At 42.5% G+C, this 22,659-nt stretch overlaps 1 protein-coding gene across 2 annotated transcripts; it reads right to left on the bottom strand.

Annotated features, from left to right (window-relative positions):
* Positions 1-1,507: 1,507 nt before the first annotated feature.
* Positions 1,508-22,222, bottom strand: Hal (histidine ammonia-lyase). Of its 2 annotated transcripts, none has more exons than XM_046419240.2 (20): positions 21,582-22,222; positions 20,863-20,923; positions 20,730-20,757; positions 20,190-20,264; positions 20,019-20,091; positions 19,854-19,920; positions 19,567-19,604; positions 18,775-18,900; positions 18,209-18,348; positions 16,367-16,414; positions 15,592-15,739; positions 14,820-14,915; positions 14,666-14,724; positions 12,552-12,632; positions 10,296-10,361; positions 10,053-10,218; positions 9,197-9,331; positions 4,872-4,980; positions 4,703-4,772; positions 1,508-3,142 (listed from the first exon to the last, which is right to left on the bottom strand). In XM_046419240.2, the coding sequence occupies exons 1-20, from the start codon at positions 21,826-21,828 to the stop codon at positions 3,005-3,007; spliced, it is 1,971 nt and encodes a 656-aa protein (XP_046275196.1). In that variant the 5' UTR covers positions 21,829-22,222; the 3' UTR covers positions 1,508-3,004. The 2 variants fall into 2 exon arrangements, with proteins under 2 accessions (XP_046275196.1, XP_046275197.1); XM_046419241.2 differs by lacking the exon at positions 21,582-22,222 and adding an exon at positions 21,339-21,492.
* Positions 22,223-22,659: the final 437 nt, after the last annotated feature.

The following is a 22,659-nucleotide window of genomic DNA, read 5'->3' as shown; positions in this document are numbered from 1 at the left end:
AGTCCAGCCTTCTGTCCCTGCTCATGCACACTCAGAGGTGTTCCATGCTGTCATTTGGCTTCCCCTACTGTACCATGAGCATTAATTATGCTCTCCATGACGAGGCTCCTGAGCACGCCCTTGCTTTTCCTGGTGTGTCGACACACTGCCATTGTTTGTTTTCTCATCTGCTCCTGGGCTTAGCCTATAAATCATGACCAAAGCCACTGGTTTAGACATTGGCCAAGCACGGAAGTGGTTTCCTGACATGAATGCCTCTCTTGACTTTCCTCCTGCAAATCCCAGCTCAGTCACCTCTTCCCTGCTGATTCCGTGGAGCTGAGGTTGTTCTTCCTTCCTCTGGGATATGGCAGTTGCCGTGGTAGGTCCTCAACTAGATGGAAGAGTCTTTGAAGACAGGACCACGTGTGCTAGGTGACCCACCACAGCCTGGCTCAGCCCCTCATGCACAGAGGCTGGGTTGGCTAGGATGCTGATGGCGACGAGTATCAAATCCTCGGCTAAATCATCTTAAAAATAAGGAAGCTTCTTCATTCACCACTGGAAATTCAGAGGCTGAGCAGATTTCAGGACTGGTTTCCCCAGCAGCTCAATGATGTGAAAGACCCACATTCCTCCCTTCCCTCTGTTCTGCTCTGACTTCCTACAATGCCCTGGGTCTGTCTGGCTGTTGATAGCCATTGCTCTGTGTCTCCTCATTTAGGTCAAGCAGGAGGGGGGAAAGATGACTTCCTGTGGCTCTCAGAGAGAAAAACTTTCTCAGAAGCCTCTGATAAATCTCTTCCACCTCACTGACCCAAATGGCCATCCCAGTCTTTTTTACCCTGTCTTCTTTTTGTGGTGTTGGGGATGGAGCTCAGTAGTACCCTATCACCATCCTCCAATCCCAACTCTTTTTATTTTGAGACAGGATCTTGCTAAATTGTCTGAGCTGGCCTTAAACTTTTGATCCTCCTGCCTCAGCCTCTTGAGTCATTGGGATGACAGTTGTGTGCCAATGTGCTTATCTGTTCCAGCCCTTTCTTGACCTATTACACTAAGCAAAGGGAACAGGATCACCTTTAGACTAATCAGGCCTACCCCATTAGACAGAAAGACTGTCCTCCAGCTTCTTTTCTTTTTTTCTGGAGGGAAAGGGGTATATTTTCAATGCTTACATTTAATGAATTAGTACTTTCAACAAAGGTAACCAAAATAGCAAAATGATCATACTATTAATGAGAGAGTCATAATGTTTAATAAAAAGATATACATCTGCTGGCCAGTCCCAGAAGACATGAGTTTTAACCAGTATGAAAAGTATCTCTTTTAAAATATTTATTGGATTTTATGTAAGTGGTAGATAATGACCATGAATCATGCCAAATCACACACCCATGCCCTTGAGTATCACTCTCTCAAACTGACGCTGGGCTCGGCACGTACGTGGCTTGTTTTGGCCACCAGGACATGTGCAAACATCTCCCCATCCCCCCAAATACAGACGTAAGAATAAAGCCACAACAAGACCATTGAAACCATTTATTCCATATTTACCTTGAAAGTCTCTTGAAGATAGATGACGTCAGCTACTAACAGAGTTGCATCAAATGCCCTTGTGCCCCAAAGGACCTCAGGGGTAGACAGAGTCCAGCACTCCCCAAACTGGAGTGAAGGGCAGCCATTTGCTGTGGTTTACTGGCTCAACTGCAGCTTGTGTATAAGAATGAGTAAACTTCATTTGTGTAAAGTGTAAACTTCCATTTTTAGCAAAGAACAGCACCAAGAACAACTGCTAGGTAGACAAGTACCTCAGCACACGTTTTGCTTCAGCAGTTTTCACTAGGATCTCCACCTTTCCTCTGGACAGGTACAATCAAGACTGAGGAGCCCACTGTGAACCACACCTTTGGGTGCACTCACTATAGGCTGTCCTCAAGCTGGGAAAACTGGCAAGTGTGTCTGTCCTTTTCTTTCCCAGCTACAGTCCTCAGAGCCAGCACTTGGAGTGCTTTGCACACATTTGTACAGATGGGTGCAAAGTCACAGATCTTAGCCTTGGGATGCCAAGAAATCATCTGACCCACTCTTTCCCTGGACAATGACACTCAAGCCTCCCCAGAAGGTCCCTTATTTTCTTGAGGGGAAAACACATTGAGTAATACATCCTAGGGCCCCACCTGACCTTTGTCAACAGGGCTTAACTTTAATGATTACCATTAGAGGGAGGGGGTTGGTCAACCTCCACAGATCTCTTATCTGTGAAATGAGGAGTCATTTTAGCAGGGTCACTATCAACTGTGAACAGATACTAATTTCAAACTCTAGCTTAAGCAAATGAGTAAACAATTAAAAGATATATGTAATGATATTTGATAAACATGAAAGACGCAGTACAATAAGGGCCACCCAAATAGCAATCTTTATATTCATTTCTTAACTTTATATTCATTTCCATATAAAACTCCTTGTGGGTGGTTTTTACCACCTCTGTACTTAACTGCTAAAAAAACTATGGATAATTAAACTAATAAAAGGAATAGCACCTTAAGAACAAATTATGACTTAAAATGGCAGTTTAGAGGGCATAATAAGAAACCTTAGTCATATAGCATAATACAATCAACTAAAGAAAGTCAACTAGCTTGTGGAAGTGAATTAAAAAAATAATAAGATTCGCCAACAAATTTTTTTTTTGAAAAAAAAAATGCTGTCAATCTGTTTCCAATTGAGTTCCTCTAACACTAAGAGTTAAAAACAGACCCATTGCAACTGTGGCTATTCTTAAGAATAAGTAGCCTAATGATATTATTAAGAAAGAAAAGTCCTTCCACCTGAGGACTTACAGTGCTGGACTTAGCATCTGTAATAATGCCACTGGCTTAGCCAGAGCAGGACCCAGGATATCTGCAGTGTATAATAGACTGATCCACCTAGGAAAGTTCTCAGGTTTTCCCTCAGCACGGTACTTGTTTTGTGTTCAGCTAAGGGCCATCTGATCTGCTAAGCTGATCTGACAAAGCCATTAAAGATCTTCGGACTCTGGGATTTTGGTGGTCTTGTGTAGAGATTCCAGTGAAAAGGCTGTTGGAGAAATAGGTCTTGATTCTGGAATATGCTCCATTCTGTATTTCTCGATGTAGGGTACAGCTACATCCCAAACCTGAGCAGCAAAGACAGAGGAAGTTGAAAGATCAACAACACTGTTTCCACAAGCTGTTAAACATCAACTTCTCCCCAAGTCAAAATATCCTGTATGCCTGGCTAGACCTAGGCTGAGTGGCTGTCCCTCTGCTTTTATTTTGAGCCATTTGATACATGATCTATGTCAATTAGTTGCTAACTGTATAAAAAGCCTTTAAAAATACAAAGTCCAAAACATTTCTAAGGTTTCGAAGGTGTTAAGCTGCTTTCTCTTTCAAAGCAAAACAAGCAAGCAAAGCAGACAACAAACAGAACCTAGAAAATTCAATGCGGGCATAGTCAAGGATAGCTGCTCAAGGGTACACCATGACCTTGTGATTTTTAAAGAAGCCTTAAATGATAAAAGGCAGTTCGTTGGATTTTCCCATGGCTCTACCTCCATGCCACAGTGCTCTGTGCCTTTGACTCTTGCTACTCCAGTATGGCCTGTGCCCGTCCCCATCAGTGTTACCTGAGACAGGTCATAATCTTATTGCTCAGCTCTAAAACTACGGAATCATACATTTTCACAAGATACCCAGGAGATTCATGTACACATTCAAGTTTGAGAAGCGCTGCCTCAGATCCTGGCTTAGTTCCCCCCTCCATCTATCAACCTATTCTCTTTGAAGCATAACATCTTTTCAAGTTATGAAACCCATTTTTTGGTTTGCAGCTGCTTTTTATCTAATTATCACTGACAGCCAAGAACTCTCTGATCTTAGAAATTGTCTCCTTTCAGAAGCTAGTTCCTCTTACATACACCTTTCACCTAGTACCAAAGTGGGTACTGGACGAGTGGCTTCCCCTAACAGGGTACCAGGTGCACTTAGAAATGACAGGTAGAAGGATCAAAGAGAAAATTTGTTTTCCTGGAGCATAGCAACTATTTTGGGAGGAATCAAGTGATTTTAGGGAACACATGATACTCACAAATTATTCAAAAAGTTTTATATATGTATGATATTTATGATGAATCAGCATGCTAGGCAGCTATATCAATCTTCTAATCCTATGGTCAATGTAACCAGAGGAAAATAAGTGGCAAAGAAAACCTATAACCCTCCCAGCAAGATGGGGCAAGGACATACCAGAATACTAGATGAACTCAAAGCCCCTTTGAAATAAAAACCTGGGACTTAATTTCCCCCAGGTCTGTAAAGCCCTTGCACCTGGTGGGGGTAGTTTTGCCAACATCACCAGAAAGAGAAAGTACTTCTGAATGAAAGAGGACATCTTGGGGAGGGGGATGGCCTATGAACCTTTCATCTAATTTTTCTCACCATGAATATTGGTCTCAAAACTCTTAAAAATTCATTTCAGTTTCCAAGCCATAGGTAATCAATGTTTGGGTGCAACATGAGACACTGGTTATCAAATGGCTTCTGCATGGCTTTTCAAGTTGCCTCCATACCTTTGTGTTCACTTCCAAGGAATCCAGGACAAAGTAGAATTAGACAATGTTTCTCTCTCTCTCCACTCTCACTTTGCTTTCTCATAACAACCCCAAACTAAGAAATAATCCAAGTAGCCAACTTGCCTTCTGTTCCAGGAGCAGCCTGTGTGCCGCCTCGATGTCTGGAGCCATGAAGCGATCTTTTATCCAGGGCCTACAGAGAAAAGCATATCAGTCCATCAGCCAAACATTTGGTATTGCCAAGGTTCACAGTTCTGAAATGGTGTAACTTCCAGGGACCTGTTGACTTTACCTTACAACAGAGCGCACCAGGTCATAGACCTTCTCCAGTGGAGTGGTTGTTCTCAGGGGTCGTAGGAACTCTATGCCCTGGCAGGCTGCAAGGAGCTCAATGGCCAGCACTAAAACAAAAATGCCAAGACAGTGGCTGATTAAAGCCTTCTGATGTCATGCTTGAAGAAGAGAAATCATCCAAATTCGACAGTCATCAGTGGCTAACTAACAGGTAGTGGTTCTTTGTCTATTGGTGGAATGAAGTTGCATTGGTATCAGTTATCATTTTAAACCTGCTTTTCTAACCCCTTGGAAGTATCTTTAACCGTGAGAAGGGGATAATTGAGACATTTACCTGGATAGATTATGAGACTTCCTTACCTAGAAAGGTAAGGAAGCTTTTGTAAGCTACACCAATGAAAACTGCCATTTCCCCCATTCATATCTTCTAACCAAGGTTTGTTGGCTGGGTTTGTGTCACGTGGGTAGGACAGGAAGTCAGAACCTGATCTGGATCCCAAACCTATTAAGTCAGTCTATATTTCATCAAGATGTTCATTTATATTCCCCTACATTTCAATTCTTTAGTTAGAATCTTCTTAAATGCTACAAAGAGTTGCCAAGTTGTCCAATATTTGCTTTTCTGTCTAGACTTTAATTTCCAGGAGGGCAGAAGCCAAGTATATCTCACTCGCTGTTTAACCCACTGTGCTGAAGTGATAGATGCATGTCCACCCAACCAGGTGGGCATATTTTCTTTCCATGCTCCCACTAGTTACCTGTACAATAAATAATCAGTAGGTGATAAATAGATAAGTTTTTATCTTATACTTTATATATAGCACCAGTGGATTCCAAGATTTATAGGTATTTTTTAAATATCTGTAATCAAAACACACTTAAGTAATGAATATGCTTGAAATACGAACTGCCATTTTCCTCCCAATTGCACTTCCCTGATTTAAATGGACAGAACCCTGGATGAGCTAGATCTATCATTTATGTGTCAAGTCTATAGCAGGCCCTTTATTATGAGTTCCAGGCTCATTCAGGGATGTGACCCAAACAAAGATCCCTGCCCTCATAGAGCTTGAATCTCACTGGGAAAGATGAATAGACCTAAGTATAGATGAGTTATTCAAGCTCCATTAGAACAATGGAGAAAGAATGGCAATTGCTGATGGGGAAGGCATCGGAGATAAAAGCTGATCAACCACCTAGATTAAATGAAGAAGGGAACCAAGCAAAGTCCAGAAGATCCAGGAAGGTACAGAGGGAAGGATGTGCTCATTGGCAGGTACAAGGCAAAACTGTAGCTCCAGAGTAGAGATGTGATAAAGAGAAGAGGCAATGAGAGACAGAACCCAAAACACTTCGTGGACCGCAATCAGGGTTGGATTTTGTTTTGAGCCCTAGGAAGTAACTGACAGATTTTCAGCAGGGGCATGGTATGTTCTCAATTATGTTTGTCAAAGTTCACCCTGCTTTGTAGTGAAAACAAGGAGACTAAATAGAAAGTGCCAGTCTTGCTTTGTTATCTTTGGAAGATAGGGTTGATTTGCTGATGAAATGGAGAGAAGACAAGAAGATAGATAAAGACAACTATTTAGGCCTTTTGGTCCAAACAACATGTGCGGTGGGGGAAACATCTGAAGAGTGAACATTCAAAATGCACTGTGGTAGACAATAACAAGTCCTGGTGAAGATGTGGAGGAATCGGACCCTCAAACACTGCTGGTGGGAATGTAACACAGTGCTGCCATGTTGGAACATACTCTGGCTATTCCTCAAAAAGACAAATGCAGAGTTAGCATCTGACCCAGGGCTCCACTCTAGAGAAATGGAGACTTGCCCACACAAAAACTTGTACAGGTTCACAGTTGCATTATTTATATGAACCAAAAGGTAGAGACAAACCAAGTGTCCTCAACTGATGAAACAATAAACAAAATGTGACCTGTCCATACAATAGAACATTATTTGACCATAAACATGGATGAAGTGTTGACACATGCTATAACTACTGAATACATGCTACAACTAATGAGTCTTGAAAATATTAGGCTAAGTGAGAAAAGCCAGTCAAAAAAGACTACATATTGAGGATAGGAAAGGTAGCAGAATACAACAGTTACTAGTATGGCATTATGTAAAAATGTGGATGTGTAACCGATGTGATTCTGCAATCTGTATTTGGGGTAAAAATGGGAGTTCATAACCCACTTGAATCTAATGTATGAAATATGATATGTCAAGAGCTTTGTAATGTTTTGAACAACCAATAAAAAAAAGACTACATATTGTATGATTCTGCTGGTACGAATTGTCAAGAATACATAAATATATAGAGACAGAAAGCAGATCAGTGGTTGCCTAGGAGTAGAAGGGAGAATGGGTATGTGATAGCTAGAGGGGCCGAGGTTTCTTCTTGGGCTGATGAGCAAGTTCTAAAATTGATTATGGTGATGGTTGCACAACTCTGTGAATACACTAAAATCCCTAACTGTACACTTGAAATTGGTAAATTGTAAGATAGGTGAATATATCTCAAAACAGCTATTATCCCCTCCCTAAAAAACAATATTCAATTTTCACATTTACCTTAAAATAGTTCTGCTCTTTGGTCAGCCAATAGTATTTATGAAGTACTATTGCATAAACTTAGGAAATTAAGAGAATAATGTCTAGAGGAAGGCAATTTCTCTTTCTTTAAAAAACAAAATGAACAATGATTAAGAAAGCAGAGAGAGGGTTACTTATCATAGTTGTCTCTGTGATGTAGCTTTGTCACACAAGTTGGACCTAAATCTTAGTAAGTCTTTATATTTAACTGCAATGTATAAGAAATGCATGGGACAAATGACAAGTTAAAAGTGACACCAACTCCATCCATTTACCTGAAAATGCCACGATTTTATTCTCTTTTATTGCTGAGTAATATTCCATTGTGTGTATATACCACAGTGTCTTTATCCATTCATCTACTGAAGGGCATCTAGGTTGGTTCCCACGGTTTTGCTATTGTGAATTGTGCTGCAATAAACATTGATGTGGCTGTGTCCAATACAAGGTGGAGGATTCATAGTGGGGTTGGGAGGGGGAGCATGGGAAGATTAGACAAACTCTAGATAGGGCAAAGGGGAGGGAGGGGGAGGAAAGAAGCAAGGGGGTAAAAAAAAGATGGTGGAATGAGATGGACATCACTACCCTAAGTACATGTATGAAGAAGACATGAATGGTGTGAATATGCTTTGTATACAAGCAAAGATATGAAACATTGTGCTCTATATATCTAATATGAATTTTAATGCATTCTACTGTCATATATAACAAATTAGAATAAAAAGATTTTTTAAAAAGTGACACCATAAGGAAGCCAACAGGCAAATCCAGAATGTCAGTCTTTCTACAGGAAAACTAACCTGACTTTTCCATTAGTTAAAGGCACACGGGGAAAAAAAACCAAAAAAAACAAGGGACTTTATAGATTAAAAGAAGTTTAAGCTGGGCACAGTGGCGCATGCCTGTAATCCAGTGGCTCAGGAGGCTGGACAGGAGGATCACGAGTTCAAAGCCAGCCTCAGTAAAAGTGAGGCACTAGGCAATTGAGTGAGCCCCTGTCTTTAAATAAAATATAAAATAGGGCTGGGGATGTGGCTCAGTGATTGAGTGCCCCTGAGTTCAATCTCCGATACCGAAAAAAAAAAAAAAAAAAAAGAAGTTGTTTAAAATTATGACAACCAAATTTAAAACATGGTCCTTGAATCCTGACTTGAACAAAACCACCATAAAGACATTGAGACACTGTAACTGGGAAATTTTGAATATGCATTTGGTGGTGACACCAGGACTTAACACTGAATGGTGTTGGATGTGATAATGGTGCCTTGGTAGATAAGAAAGCATTCATATTGAAGAGAGAAAGGATGTGGGAATAAAATGATATGACATTGGGGATTTGCTCGAAAATAATTTGGGAAAAGTAAAAGAAAAAATGAAGCAATTGTGTTAACTGTTGAGTCAGAGTGAAGTGTGCAAGGGTTCATGGTACTATTCTCTCCAGTTCTGAATGTGTTTTTAAAGTTTCGTTTTTAAAAATCCAAGGAACCAGTTGATCTTGGCATAGTTCCTTGGTTTCTAATTCTCAACAAGCATCAGAGTCACCTGGAAGACTCTTTAAACAGAAGTTGCTGCTGTCCTCTCTCTAGAGTTTCTGGTTCAGCAGGTCTGGGAGGGAGCCTTAGAACCTGCATTTCCTAATGTGTTTCCAATTGTTGCTGCTGCTGGTGGTGGGGAAGATCTCACTTTGAGAACCACCAACATAATATTTTACAAGCGTGTTACCTTGTTCCACGTGTTCGATGACCCTGAGGGCCTTCCTGGCTGCCCACCCTCCCATGGAGACGTGATCCTCCGTGGCAGCACTGGTAGAGAGCGAGTCCACAGATGAGGGGTGGCACAGAGCCTTGTTCTCAGAAACTGCAAGAGACCAGTGCAAATTAAGAAGTGCTCCCAAGAGGATTAAATACCAAAATGACATGTGACTTCCTCAAAGTCTCCATAGCATGGAAGACCATCACCTGGAGATCTTGGCCATGACCCAAGCACCAGATGGTTCAAAATCACTCTGGGAAAAGGAAGCAAGTCAATTTTTCCCCAGAGTGAGAAGGACTCTAAAGTTCTAGTGAGTTCTGAGATAAGGCAGGGATGAAGAGCTTAAGACTCTCATATTACAAGGCCAAATCGAAAACACTGGAAGCATTTCGTATGCCCTGGAGACTTGGAGAAAAAAGCCATGATGATCATGTTCAGTTACTGGAAAACAATTTGACTGCTTATGTAAGCAGAAGCGACAAGATTAGTATTCAGGTGTGATATCTGAGGGCTGAGGCTGGTCCTACAGGTTTTGGGCAGAAAGATTTAACAGTTCCAAATGCTCAGCATGACATAAGTGACATTCTGAATTGAAATAAGGCCTTAGTGTTGGCCAGAAATATCTCTGGGAGGTGAGGGAAGCCTTCACTGGGTCCTCTGAAACTTGATTGTGCGCATTAAAATCATAGGAATCTTGCTATAATACAGATAATGAGTTTGGGTTGAGCCTTGAGGTCCCCTTGTTCTAACAAGCACCCAGGACTATACTTTAAGCATCAGGGACCTAGTTTAAGGAACTTGAGTTCCAGGAGGGCAAGGTCCTCACCAAGGGCTGCGGCTGTGCAGTGGGCTATCATGAAGCCAGAGTTCAGACCACCTTCAGCCACCAGGAAAGCAGGCAGCTCACTGAGGGAGGGGTTACAGAGCCTTTCGATTCTTCTTTCACTAATCGCAGCAAGTTCATGGACGCCGATGGCCAAATAGTCGAGGGCCTGAAAGAATCTTGCAGTTTAGTTGGCCTCTATTGGAATATGTATTTCAGGGTTGGGAGTGATTTTCAAAAGCTTACTTTGGCTGGGTATTCACCGTGGAAATTCCCTCCAGAAATTGTCTCTCCCCGACTGGCAAAGACCATCTTTGAAAATAGGTTAAGGTGGAATAGAACTTCAAGCCTAACTCCTGCCCCACCTGCTGACTTTTAGCAATGAAGCAGTGGTCCTGGTACAGATGTGGGGTAAAGGGAAAGAGACAGTCTTCCTGAAAGCACATTGACATAAAGGAGCACAAAAGAAAAAAAAATTAAAGGTAAATTGTGTATACCCACTGGGGCCACAGAAACATGGAGTAGGAAATTGTGTCTTCTCTGAGGTCAGAGATTCCCAAGCACCATAATGTACTAATCTGGTGATTAGCAGTTGCACTCAAAAACTGTTTAAGTTGAAACTGAGAATAGAGACCAGGATGCCTGTTTGAAAGCAAATTCTATTTCTTCAGTGGCTACTGTGAGTTTGTGCTCCATGAAGGAACCTGTTGAATGGAAGATTGGGCTGATGAGCAACCATCAAAATATCTGAAACAATTGATGCTGGGAAAAATTTCAAACTCTTTACTCAATAATTCTGTTGCCCGTCAGTGTCTAACAACAGTTGGCAGTGAATGGATCCTCCCAATCCATCAGTAGGAGGCAACTTTAGACTCACTGAATAGTATTACTTGCAGAAATAATTCCAACCTTTCAAAAACCGGTGGGCACCCAGGCAGACACATTCTGGTTCCAAAGAGCTCATTTTCACCTACTAAAGAATACAATCGATCCCTGTACCTACAGATTCTGCATCTAAAGATTTGATCAAACTCAAATTGGAAATATTTGGAGAGCTGAGGATGTAGGTCAGTGCACTTGCCTTACATGCACCAAAACCTGGGTTCAATCCCCTCTACTACAAGAAAGAAAGGTGGGGAGGGTGAGGGAGAGAAGGAAGGGAAAGGAAAGGAGGGGAAAGGAAAGGAAAGGAAATATTTAGAAAGAAATTGTGTCTGTATTGAATGTGTACATACTTTTTTCTTGTCATTATTCCCTAAATACTATAGTACACTATTCATATTATATTAAATACTACAATACACTATTATATTATACTATTATATTAAATACTATATATATATACTCTTTATATTAGGTATTATATTTATATTAAATTAGGTATTAAAGGTACTCTAGAGATGTTTTGAAGTACATATAAGGATGTGCAAAATTTATCTGAAATACTATGCCTTTATATAAAAGGAACTTTGGCATCTTCCAGTTTTGGTATCCACAAGGTGGGGGGGGGGGAGGTCCTGGAATGAGTCCCCACAAAAACTGAGGGACAACTCATTAACTGGGAACTTACTGTGTGTGAGAAAGGGTCTGACCTTCAAAGAATTGGTGTTGCATGTGTTACATTAAATTAGTCAAGTTTGGAGTGACTGTTTCTATGCCCTCAACTGGAAACTGATTAGGCCTGGCTCTGGCTCTTCTCCATAAACCTGCCCCACCACAGGAGGCCTTGGGCTCTCCTTTCTTTCAATCCTGGTAGCCATTGATCTCTGCGCTCATTGAGGACTTAAGTATGTTCTATTGTCCTGTAGTTGTTCTGAGTTTGTCTGTTGGCTATTGGACTATAGCAATTAGACTTTAATGTCCATAGTATCCAGCACTATGTAATAGGTGCTCTATATCTGCAATAAAAAATTGAGGCATATATTCTTTCAGGAGAACTTCCAAATTATTAGCCTATATAGAAATCATAATGAAGTCTTTCGTTGAGAAAATAAAAAAATTTGTCCCCTCCCCCTTATCCAGGAATTCAATGGTAATCCATCCTTTCTTCCTTCCTTCCTTCCTTCCTTCCTTCCTTCCTTCCTTCCTTTCTTCCTCCCTACCATGCAAGAATGGATGCATGAGATTAGATTTAGTAGAGTTCATGAACACTACTATTCCACTTGGTGGCCAAAGTGGAAGTGGACTGTTTGAGGTGAGTTGAGAGATCCACAATCCTGAGAATTATTTTAGTGTGGGTTTGAATTAACTATGAAGCAATGTGAGAGAATCTAAAACACACATCCTAAGATAGTTTTGTCAGAAAACACCAAATGTCTTGTGAGAAACCTTGCACAGGTATTGTGTGATCATCTGCTAACCCAGACAATGAACTGCATTCAAGGTGTTAATTGTGCATTTTCTCCAGCATTGAAATGCTCTGCAAAATGACTGCTTAAGCCAATCCTAAAATTACCAGCTGGTATTCTATAAATTCAGATCAGCAGACATTAAAAAAGATACAGGATTATCTGTTGCACTGTTCAGTTCAGTGGTAATGATGTCTTTCACAAACGCTATGGTGTCATTCACCACACCATGGATCTGAAATACAGTCATATAAATAATATAAATACAATCATATCAAATAATATAACCCATTAATGTAAGAAAACAATGTTCTAATGTAAGAAAACAATGTTCAAAATACTAAATAACATCTTTAGTATTTCCCCCAGAAAAGTGGTTTGAATTTACAGTCATGACAATTATGCTTGATTCATTTAGAACAGGAAAATAGCATGGTTAAATCTTCTGAGTTTTCATTAAAACAAATTAGAATAAATTCATTATAATATGAATTTACATCAGAACAATCTATTACAAAACTGCAGGATGTGAAATAAAGGATGTCAATTCCAGGGGGTTTTGCTTTCAGGTAGGACATGTTAGCACATGGGCAAGTTATTGAAGTCTAGAGTTGAAGCAGAAATGGAAAACAGATGACGAAACTTACCTTACTGTGTGTGAGATATAAATAAGACAATGCAGACAAACTCTCAGACATGATTCACAGAGATCATTCAGACGATGCCTTTTATCCAGGGAGGTTAAGTTTATGAAGCACGAAGGTATCACATTAAAAGATACTCAGAAGTAAGGCAGCCACCTTGCACCAAGTCAAGTTTGGCCATAATGCTGCATAGCAGCGCCTGCCATCTGGCTTCTTCCAGATGTCAAGGAAGTAAAGATCTAGTTGAGCTATCTTGGCCAAGGTACTTAACTCTGTTTCTCAGTTCCCTACTATAAAATCGGAGAAAGTAGCTATGTCATTGAAAAATTAAAATTAAGGCATTAATGCTTGGAAGACACTGATTGTGGTGCCTGTCACATAGAGTCAGCTGTCATTCTTAAGACTATCAGAATGCTCTTAAGCCAATTCATTTGGCAATTCTTTCCTGTAAATATTCCAGAATAAGATTTGCTGAGGAAAAGGAAATAAGGGCATTTACTCTAAGGAGGACCCAGTAGTATACTTTAGACTGAACTTGGCACAAACTAACTGACATATTATTTTTTTAAATGCTTGTTAATCTCTCAATCAATTTATAGGAATTGATATAATCAGCAAAACAGGATGCCTAATGCCAACGCAGCTCATCTGCACTTTAAAGATGCACATATTAATTTATGATAATTTACCTAAGAGGCAGATAAGGTATATTCATGGACAGGCACTTGAATTTTATTTATGTATATATTTATTTATTTATTATTCTAATTTGTTATATATGACAGCAGAATGCATTACAATTCATATTACACATATAGAGCACAATTTTTCGTGTCTCTATACACAAAGTATAGTCACACCATTTGTGTCTTTATAGATGTACTTAGGGTAATGATATTTATCTCATTCCACTATCTTTTCTATCCCCATGCCCTCTCCCTTCCCCTCCCACCCCTCTCCCCTATCTAGAGTTTATCTAATCCTCCCATGCTCCACCTACCAACCTCATTATGAATCAGCCTCCTTATATCAGAGAAAACATTCGGCATTTGTTTTTTGGGGGATAGGCTTACTTCACTTAGCATTATTTTCTCCAACTCCATCCATTTACCTGCAAATGCCATGCTTTTATTCTCTTTTAATGCTGAATAATATTTCATGTGTATATATACCACATTTTCTTTATTTATTCATCTACTGAAGGGCATCTAGGTTGGTTCCACAGTTTAGCTATTTGGCACATAAATTTTGAAAGATGGAAAGAGGGTCTCCTATACACATCCCTGACCAGCTGGTTTAAGATTTATCTAATAGGGTGAACCAGCAAAACTCTTTTAACTCTATTGAGTTGTTGCTCTAGATCAACAAAGCAAGTTGTCTGCTGGACTCTGAAAAGAGGTTAAGGTAAAGCTATTCAAAAGAAACTGGTTTAGCACAGAGAGTAGAGAGTTTTTAGTAACTGGAAGAATGCAGGCATGATGCACATAATTTTTCATAGAGGTACTAAAGAAAATCGGATTATGATTGGCCATGACATGGTTTTCTAATACCTCTTTTTCCATTTTCTCTGCTGAATTTGGGAAAAGAAAAGAAACTTGGTTGACTGTCTTGCTTTTTGTCTTACCTGTGGACAGCAACGCAAGGTGTAGGCATCCTGAACACGGTCACAGAACCTGTGGCTCTCTGTGGAAGAGTGAGCAGGAGACAGGTTACCTGTTACCATTTCTTCCTAGAGAATACCCAGCCAAATAAGCTTCCTCACATAAACATGCCCAGACCTGCTATCTCTGAAGGGTGGTGATCTGAGTCCAACAGAGATCGAAACCGAAAAGCCACTTCAATTTGCCCACGGTGAGGGCGGACAGCATGAATGTCTAGAAATGAGGAAGGTGAAAAGATCTGAGAAATTAATAGACTGCTATCAGGACCATCGAAAAGTCCAGAAGTCCTTCCCTACCACTCAAAGTTAGAAACTCAATTCCAAAAGCAAAATTTTTCCTTATCAACTTTACTATTTTGTACTTTAAAATACTAAGGTGCCGACTATATGTGGATTCTACAAAGAACTGAACTGGAGATACTCAAAAGAACTGGGCTAATGATAGCAGGGAGCTCAAATAGTGGCCTCATTTAAGATTATTTTTCTGCCCTACTTCTTATTATATAGGGGCTTTTTAAAATTCTCTGCTTTCTCAATAAGATACTTCTCTAGTTTTTATCTCCCAATTTTCTAATTAAGACCAATCCTGATTCTACTCTAGTTTTAAAGTCCTGCAAACAGATTCCTCAAACAACACCCAGTTTGACACATGCATTACGTGGTCTAGGGCAGGTCATTTAACTTCCAAGGTCAGCATCTGTAAACATGGTCATTGCAAAGCTCAAGTGTGGCATAACTCAGAGGAAGCTGTATCAGAACTGGGTGTGCAGTGGGTATCTGGGTTTTCCCTTTCTTTCTCTACCCCCACAACTCCCATGCCTAAAACCTGCCACCGACTTGCCCCACCAGCTCTGGGGGAAGAACCTCACTGATGGGAAGAACCCACTGACCGGTATCAAAGGCTTTGGTGGTTCCCTTCAGCACCTCCAGGGTCAGGGCCGCCACAATGTCAGCCTGCCTGGCGATGGCACTGGCTCTCTCTACAGCTTCACAGCCCAGGGAGGTGATCATCTGCGTCCCATTGATGAGTGCCAGGCCCTTCGGGGAAGGAGAGAAAAGTTTCCTAGTGTATCTATTATAATGAACCTAAATGAAAGTGGTTTTCATATCTTTTGCTTTTGGAAGAGAAATATTAGCCAGTCAGCTGAACTGTTTATCCATGTTTCTAAAAGTGCAGGGCAGTAATGCTTATTGAAGCCATTGAGGAATACATGCTATCATATGTGAAATTGTTACTACAGATCTGAGAAATGAATACCTGTTGAGTGTCCCCATTCTCAAGGGAGCCATGTATCTCTGGAGGGTCAACAGCACAATCTTTATTATGCTGCCTTTTTCCAGTTTCTCACCATGATAGGAGAGACATCCTAAAACAATTCTGGTCCAAGCATTTTGGCTTAGAGCATCCTAAGGGACCAGGGTTGAGAGCATGTCTTAGGAATCCTTAGAGAACTAGATTTAAAGTTTAGGAGATCCCCCCAAGCATTTGTGGCATGAAGAATCTTAAATGCTCACAAAGGGAGAGGCTCTTTCTTCAGTGAGCAACTTCTAACAAACATGGAAGTCACTTTTGATTTAGAGAATTAGTGAGACTGGCTGTACCCTGAAGATGGTAGGTACAGGAACACTCGTTAATGCAAACAAATTTTCCTTGAGCCTCATTACCTCTTTCGGTTTCAGAACAATTGGTTTCAATCCGTGAGCTTCCAGGACCTATAGATTGATCCAAAGTATGAAAATGATTATCAAATGAAACACCAGCCCATTTCTGATTTCATATGGAATCCAATAAAAGGTCTTTAAGGCCAAAGAGGGTACTTGGCAGAGCATCTTATAAAAGAGTAGACCTGCAGGAATTGGCTCTGCTCATATTCTCTATTCCTGTTCTTTAGTCCGAAGACAGACTGGTCTTTCAAATAATTTTTCTACTTTAATCAGGGACTCTTGTCATCTACAGAATGAATTTTGGGTTCTAAGATCTTTATGTTCAGTTTACACCTTTGACTCACTTTCATTATTGCTGGCTCCAGACATACCTGCTCTAGGCTAAGGCTGGGTGGGTCCTGTATGCACGTAAGCCTGTCCCTGCCTCCAATCTGGACCTCTCATCTCTCCTTTGTCTAAACCCTGGCAGAACCCCAGCACAGGGCTTGGGTGGTAAATGTGTGCATCCATGAAGAGGGGATAATGGAATCCCCTCTACCAGATAGAGACAGAATCTTGGAGGAAAGAGGAAGAATAGCCTTCTCCTGAAACAAACAAACAAACAAACAAAAGTAAAGAGAGTCACTAAATATGGTCCCTTTAGGAAAGAAGGAAGAGGAAGTAGAGAAAGATAATGCTAGTACTACTTAACTAGGTCCATTTCACAGGAAGATTTGAGCACCTATCTCATGCCACATTCTCTTCTCTGGCTTAGGCTGGGACTGAGGGTAGAAAGATGGAGACAAGCTCAGGGGCAATCACATAATGGTATGTGGAGTCCTTGGAGATGTAGGAAGTGTGCAGGGCACACTAGGGTGTAATCAGTGAGCTGCTAGGAAAGCATAGAGGGTGGGCACGAGGGATGTGAAGGGTAAGGAAAGGGACCAGAGGAGTGGAGAGAGAAGATTCCTAGAGGACTTCTCAGAAGGAGAAATAGGAGTGAGGCAGGTGGGGAGGCCTGATACTATGCTGGGCTCTGCCAAGTACCCAGCACACCCCAGCTGCAAGCAACCTCTAGAGTCTGTAAGGAAGAACCCTGGATAGGAGGGATTAGAGGATCACACGAGGAACAAGACCCCGGAAGCCACATTAAGTCTAGACTTTATCCTGAGCATAATGGGAAGCATGACAGGTTTTAACCAGAACATTCTTGGATTTGCTGTTTAGAAAGGCCAGGATGCCTGGTGTGAAGGTAGAAGGGGAAACACTGTCCACAATCAAGAGGGAGCTGCATAGAAGAAAGATGATCTAGAACCTCATGAGGATCTTCCCCCTCTTTGACCCTCTGTCTCTTTCACTTACTGTTAGGGGACCTCCCTGTAAAGGACACTTTGGGCTGTTCTGATGAAATTTATTGATGGATGAGGAAACACGGATTTATTGAAAACACACTTTTCTGATTAGCCACCAGGGAGGGAGTTTGAAGGAGGCCACACAGTCAGTGCTATGGCCCACTGTCCTGCATTAGTAAATCTAGTTCCTAAAGACAACTGGGACAGTATGTGACCTTCCCAAAGGGCACTAGAAGTATCATGGGTGCAGAATCAATTCCTAGTTAACACTGACAGCTGTACCTTTTCATTGAGGTGATCCCCAAACCCAGGAGGCTGACAGTTGGGAAGGGAAGCTAATGGCCTCGACTAGTTTGACTTCTAAGCTTGGCTTATCTCATCTTTAACATAAGCATAGCAGTGACTCCCTCACTGGGCTGTCCGAAGGATCAAGTGACAGAAAGTCCTCGAGAGCACTTGGCATCCAGCTTAGAGAAGTCACCGCGAATGGAAGTTGTTGTAAAAGTCTTACATATTTAGCATCAGCCCAGCCACTCTTTGGAGACCACATCTTCCCTTCTCCAATTAGCCCAAGAGCAAGATGAGAGAGTGGGGCAAGGTCTCCACTGGCACCAACAGTGCCTTTCTCTGGAACGTAGGAAAGGCAGGAGGCTGCAAGAGAGGTGGCCATCAGTGGCTTAAAGGGCCCTTCCTTCCTTCTGGTTATCCCGGCCTTGCCAGGGAAGACCACCCCCACCCCAGACTGAATGTGGCATCACCTTAGGGCATAAAGAAAGTCAATTCTTCAAGCACAGATAGGGCTTAAGGAACAGCCTAGTTGAAGGTTCTGTCTAGTCCCTGAATTTAAGGGCAGACTTAAGAGGCTCATTCTAGTCTTCAAGATGCCAAGTGCTAAGTGAAGGGTGCTATTGGGTGGGTTAAAGTTCACAGGAATAACTGTCACTCCTTCTGCTCCCCTAGCCCCATCCCTCCTCCTTCTTGCCAAAAAGCGGACCCTGAAGCGTCCAGTCAATCAAGTCCACTTTGTGAGCCATGCCCAGCCTCTGTGGAAGGTTGGTCTGGGGCTTCATCTCTTACCATTAAAGGCTTCAATAACTTGTTTGAGGGTCTCCAGGGAAATGCCACTGTATCCTTTGGCTAAGACATTAATCCTTAAAGCCAGGAGCATCCGACACCTCTCAGGACTGAGCGGTTTCCCAACACCTACAAAAACAGAATTGACATTTTCCCCAAGGAAACCAAACCCTTTTCTACCTCTCAGCTGCCTCCATCTCTCCAATCTTTTCCCTCCTCATTCCAGTCTCCCCTTACTCTCTGTAGCTGGCTGGTTGGCTCTTTCTGCTGCCTGTCTTGCTTCTTGAAGCCTCAGCTTCCAGATAAAGACAAAGCCTCAGATTTGCCTTTTCAATTTCCCTCCCTAGAATGCCTCAGTGAACCCCAGCCTCCCCAAAACCTTTAGAATAGTGTCACCCAGCACCCCACTGCCACCCCCTACATACAGTGTTGAGATTCCTCAGTACAAACTCTGGCTCAGTTTGATGGGCACTGAGTCTTGAGAGGTTTTGTCTTCTCATCTCACCCATCCTAACTCACTCCCTGAGTTCCCACTTCTCCTGAATGCACCACCGTCTCTGAAGGGTTGAGTCCCAACCTCCTCCTCCGCCCGGCTCATTCCTTTTTCTGAGGTTCAGCCTAAAGGCAATCTGATCTGATGCCATCTCTTTTCCTTCCTCCATCCCAGCACCTTGTCCTTGGAATGCATTGGGAACACAACTGTTCACAGCTGTTATGAAATCACTCACACCGTGCTATATTTTATTCATGAAGCAAACAAGAACTTGGAGGTACCCCATGCTCCCGGTAATTTACCTGAAGAGTGGGAACGAACCAAGTTGACCTGAAGCTCCCTGGAAGAGAAAGTTAAAAACTCTCTTAACTTGCTCCAGGTGAAAACGTGCCCCGAGCTGGGAAAATGAAGGCAAGAAGAGTGACATCCTTGGAAGGGTATTTTCACTACCAACTAATAATGCAGTTTAACCCAAGCCTCACCCTGCTCATCTGTAAATTGGGGCCAACATCAGTGAGTTTCTTAGATGAAAAATAATTTCAAAGATAGGGGTGTTTGAAAGATGAGCACAGGTGAGTTTCAAACTTACTGTAGCTTATTGACAGGTATGACAGTTCTGGCAAATTTCCCAAAACCTGTAGTAATGCCGTAAACAACTAGAATAATAATAATAAAAAAAAGATATTATGCAATTAGACGCTGGAAGTTTTCTTGACAATAAAAAGAATTTCATAACATAAAGAGAAATTCATACCTGTTTTTTCCTTTATGATGCTGTCTATGACTTCCCTGGATTGCTGTACCTTCTTTTCGGCAATTGGAGTGAGCTAGGAAAACGTAGGTCATAACTGAGCACCTTGAAGGTGTCTGCATCAAAACTTCATTGGAAATGGTCAAAGGATGTCCTTCCCTTCCTCCCCCATACCTTTATTTTGTAGTGTCCCTTTCCCAAGTTGACCAGATCCTCTGTGGTCAGACTGTCCCCATCTAAGTCAATGTACTGAAAAAGAGGGAATCTCAGTGAGTATGAACAGCTTAATCCCTCTCACAAGAAGCCTCCAGCAGGATTGAACTTTGACACTCCAGAGATCTTATTACTGCTGCAAAACATCAATGTTCTAACTTTAAAAGCAGCTGGCTTAAGAGGAGGCTGGAGGCCAGGCGGTGGAGCATGCCTATAATCCCAGCTACTCCCGAGGCTGAAGCAGGAGGATCACAAGTTTGAGGCCAGCCTGGGTAAATTAGCCAGACTCTGTTTCAAAATAAGATAAAAAGGGGTGGGGATGTAGCTCAGTGCCCAGCATGTGGAGATCCTGGGTTCAATCCCCAGTACTTCAAAAGAAAAAAAAAAAAGCCCAGGAAAGGAGGGTTTGAAATGTAAAAGCATAGTAATGCATTTCCAAGCTCCCTTTCCCTGTTACACAGAGCTGGGGAAAGCCCTAAAGGAAAGTGGTTTGCAGCTTACCTTTTCAGGCTCCCGGTATTTGCTGTATCTGAAGCCAGGTAAAGGAAAAGATTGGACAGCATGCAAAAGCCTCAGCCCCACTATGTCCCAGTGGCCCTCAGAGCTAAAGCAAAGATCCTGCAAGAAAGGATACAGGTAAACTCCTTCCGGCTGAGAGGGAATGAAGTCAGGGGACATTGCATCGCCTTCTATGACTGAAACGACAAGCAAAATAGAGCCCTTATGGCCCACAGTTTACAGCCATGTTTGGGCTGCTGCTAAACCAAGAAAGGCCTATCGGTTGTCCTTAGGTTGTCCTTAGAGTCTATAGAAATGGCTGCTTTAAAACAACTCCCAAGGCTTTCAAGTGGTCTTAGCATCTTTACACAGGAAAGCAAAGAGCAGAGATAGAGCCCCAGGTGTTTACATTGAGAGTGCAAGATCTGCCTGCCACCTCCTTCCTGTCTCCTGACTGCTGCCTTTTAAATCTGAACTTCTGATGCCTCTGTGCTCCCGGGATCCAGCCTGCTGAAGTCTATCCAAGGGCAAAAGAACCTTTGAAATGATTTGGTAACTGCAAAGGGATTCAGGCCTTCCGTCTTGTGTTCAAGTTTAGGCTTTGAAACTTACCAGCTGCCTGAATGCAGCACGAATAGCCGACTGACTTACTGGCTCCAAGGTGGACAAGAAGCTGACCGACCTCTCTCACAGAGGCATGGCAGATGCCCACCCAGAGCAAACACTCAACAAGTGCTCCTGTTCTCATCATTTCCCCTGAAATGGGGGTGACAGTACAGCCTCCTTCCACGCCCTATAAGGACAAAGTCCAGCTCTATGGCCACCAGTTTGTTCCCTTCCCCTGAGGCCACTCACCCACTTCCACAAACTCATTGTCCTCCAGGGCCACCTCCAGCAGATCCTCATTGTCCAGCAGGCCCAGGCCCTTGCACCGGCGCACAAGGAAGCGCACAGCGTCCACGGAGGCAAAGCCACCATTGTCTGGCTTGTTCTTCATGTAGCGCCGCACGGCCTCACGGCCTAGCCAGCCCACCGTGAGCTGTGGGTCCGTGCAGGGCACCGCCAGCCATTCCCCGCGCACGTGCACCGTGTACCTGGGCATTGTCCGCTCCTGCAGTCCCGTGGCCCAGTGAGGCCGCTGCAATGAGAGCTCTTTCTTCCCCGGAGATAGTCTTGGGAGGGAGAGTTTTTATCCAGCTGTGACTGCTGGGGTGTGGTTGGCCTGGAGGACGGGAGGACCAGGATGGGCTTTCAGAACACACCCCCTCCCTCACCTTTACTCATTCATGAATTGGACAAATATTTATTGAGGGCTCCAGGTGTCCCTTTGGATTTTTGAAACTGAGCTAGGTGCAGGGAATGGGGATGTAGGCAGCTGAGACCCTGTCCTTCTGCGAGCCAGCCCTGTGGGCAGTCAGGCCCAGGGTCTCCCGCCCTGGTGATTTCAGGCACCTTCTTCTAGTCCCCTCTGGCTGGGGTCCCCAGTTTCTCCCTTTCCCCTTGTTTTCATACATTCTCCTACACTGGGGGCAGCTTATAAACACTATGTTCCTGTCTTTATCTGGAATTACTCAACCGTAAAATGCATCCTACTGGCCAATTGTGACACCCGGGAGTGTGGCAATCTTCATTCATTTGTTTATTCCACAAACACATATTGAGTAACGACTCCTTGTCACTGGTAAGTGCTTCTGAAGCTCTTGCTCCACAAAAAAAGACTGCAAAGGCCAGAGATCATTTTCACAAGTAAAGGTCATCACCTAGACAAATGGACCGCCATGGCTTGGCGATCTATGACTTATTAGCCCAGAGCCAGTGAGGTCTTAGCCTTTGTCTCCTTTTCAAAGGCAAAGGGACTATCTCTCCACTGCAGAATTTGCAGTAGCTAGCTAGGAACAAATCCTGGTTCTGGATATCTGAGCTGTTTTGCTTC

The sequence above is a fragment of the Marmota monax genome, unplaced genomic scaffold (assembly GCF_021218885.2).
Source record: "Marmota monax isolate L192 unplaced genomic scaffold, Marmota_monax_Labrador192_F-V1.1 WCK01_AAM20220418_F8-fsc00036, whole genome shotgun sequence".
Taxonomy (NCBI): Eukaryota; Metazoa; Chordata; class Mammalia; order Rodentia; family Sciuridae; genus Marmota; species Marmota monax.
The sequence above is the reverse complement of the archived record's forward strand: the minus strand, read 5'-3'. Positions and strand labels throughout refer to the sequence as shown.

Coding starts and splice junctions, on each gene's coding strand:
- Hal (XM_046419240.2), bottom strand. CDS start 21,828: ATGCCCAGGTACACGGTGCACGTGCGCGGGGAATGGCTGGCGGTGCCC. Junction 19,921..20,018: donor CATCATAAAGGAAAAAACAG/GTATGAATTTCT, acceptor TTATTATTCTAG/TTGTTTACGGCATTACTACA. Junction 18,901..19,566: donor GGTTCGTTCCCACTCTTCAG/GTAAATTACCGG, acceptor CTGTTTTTGTAG/GTGTTGGGAAACCGCTCAGT.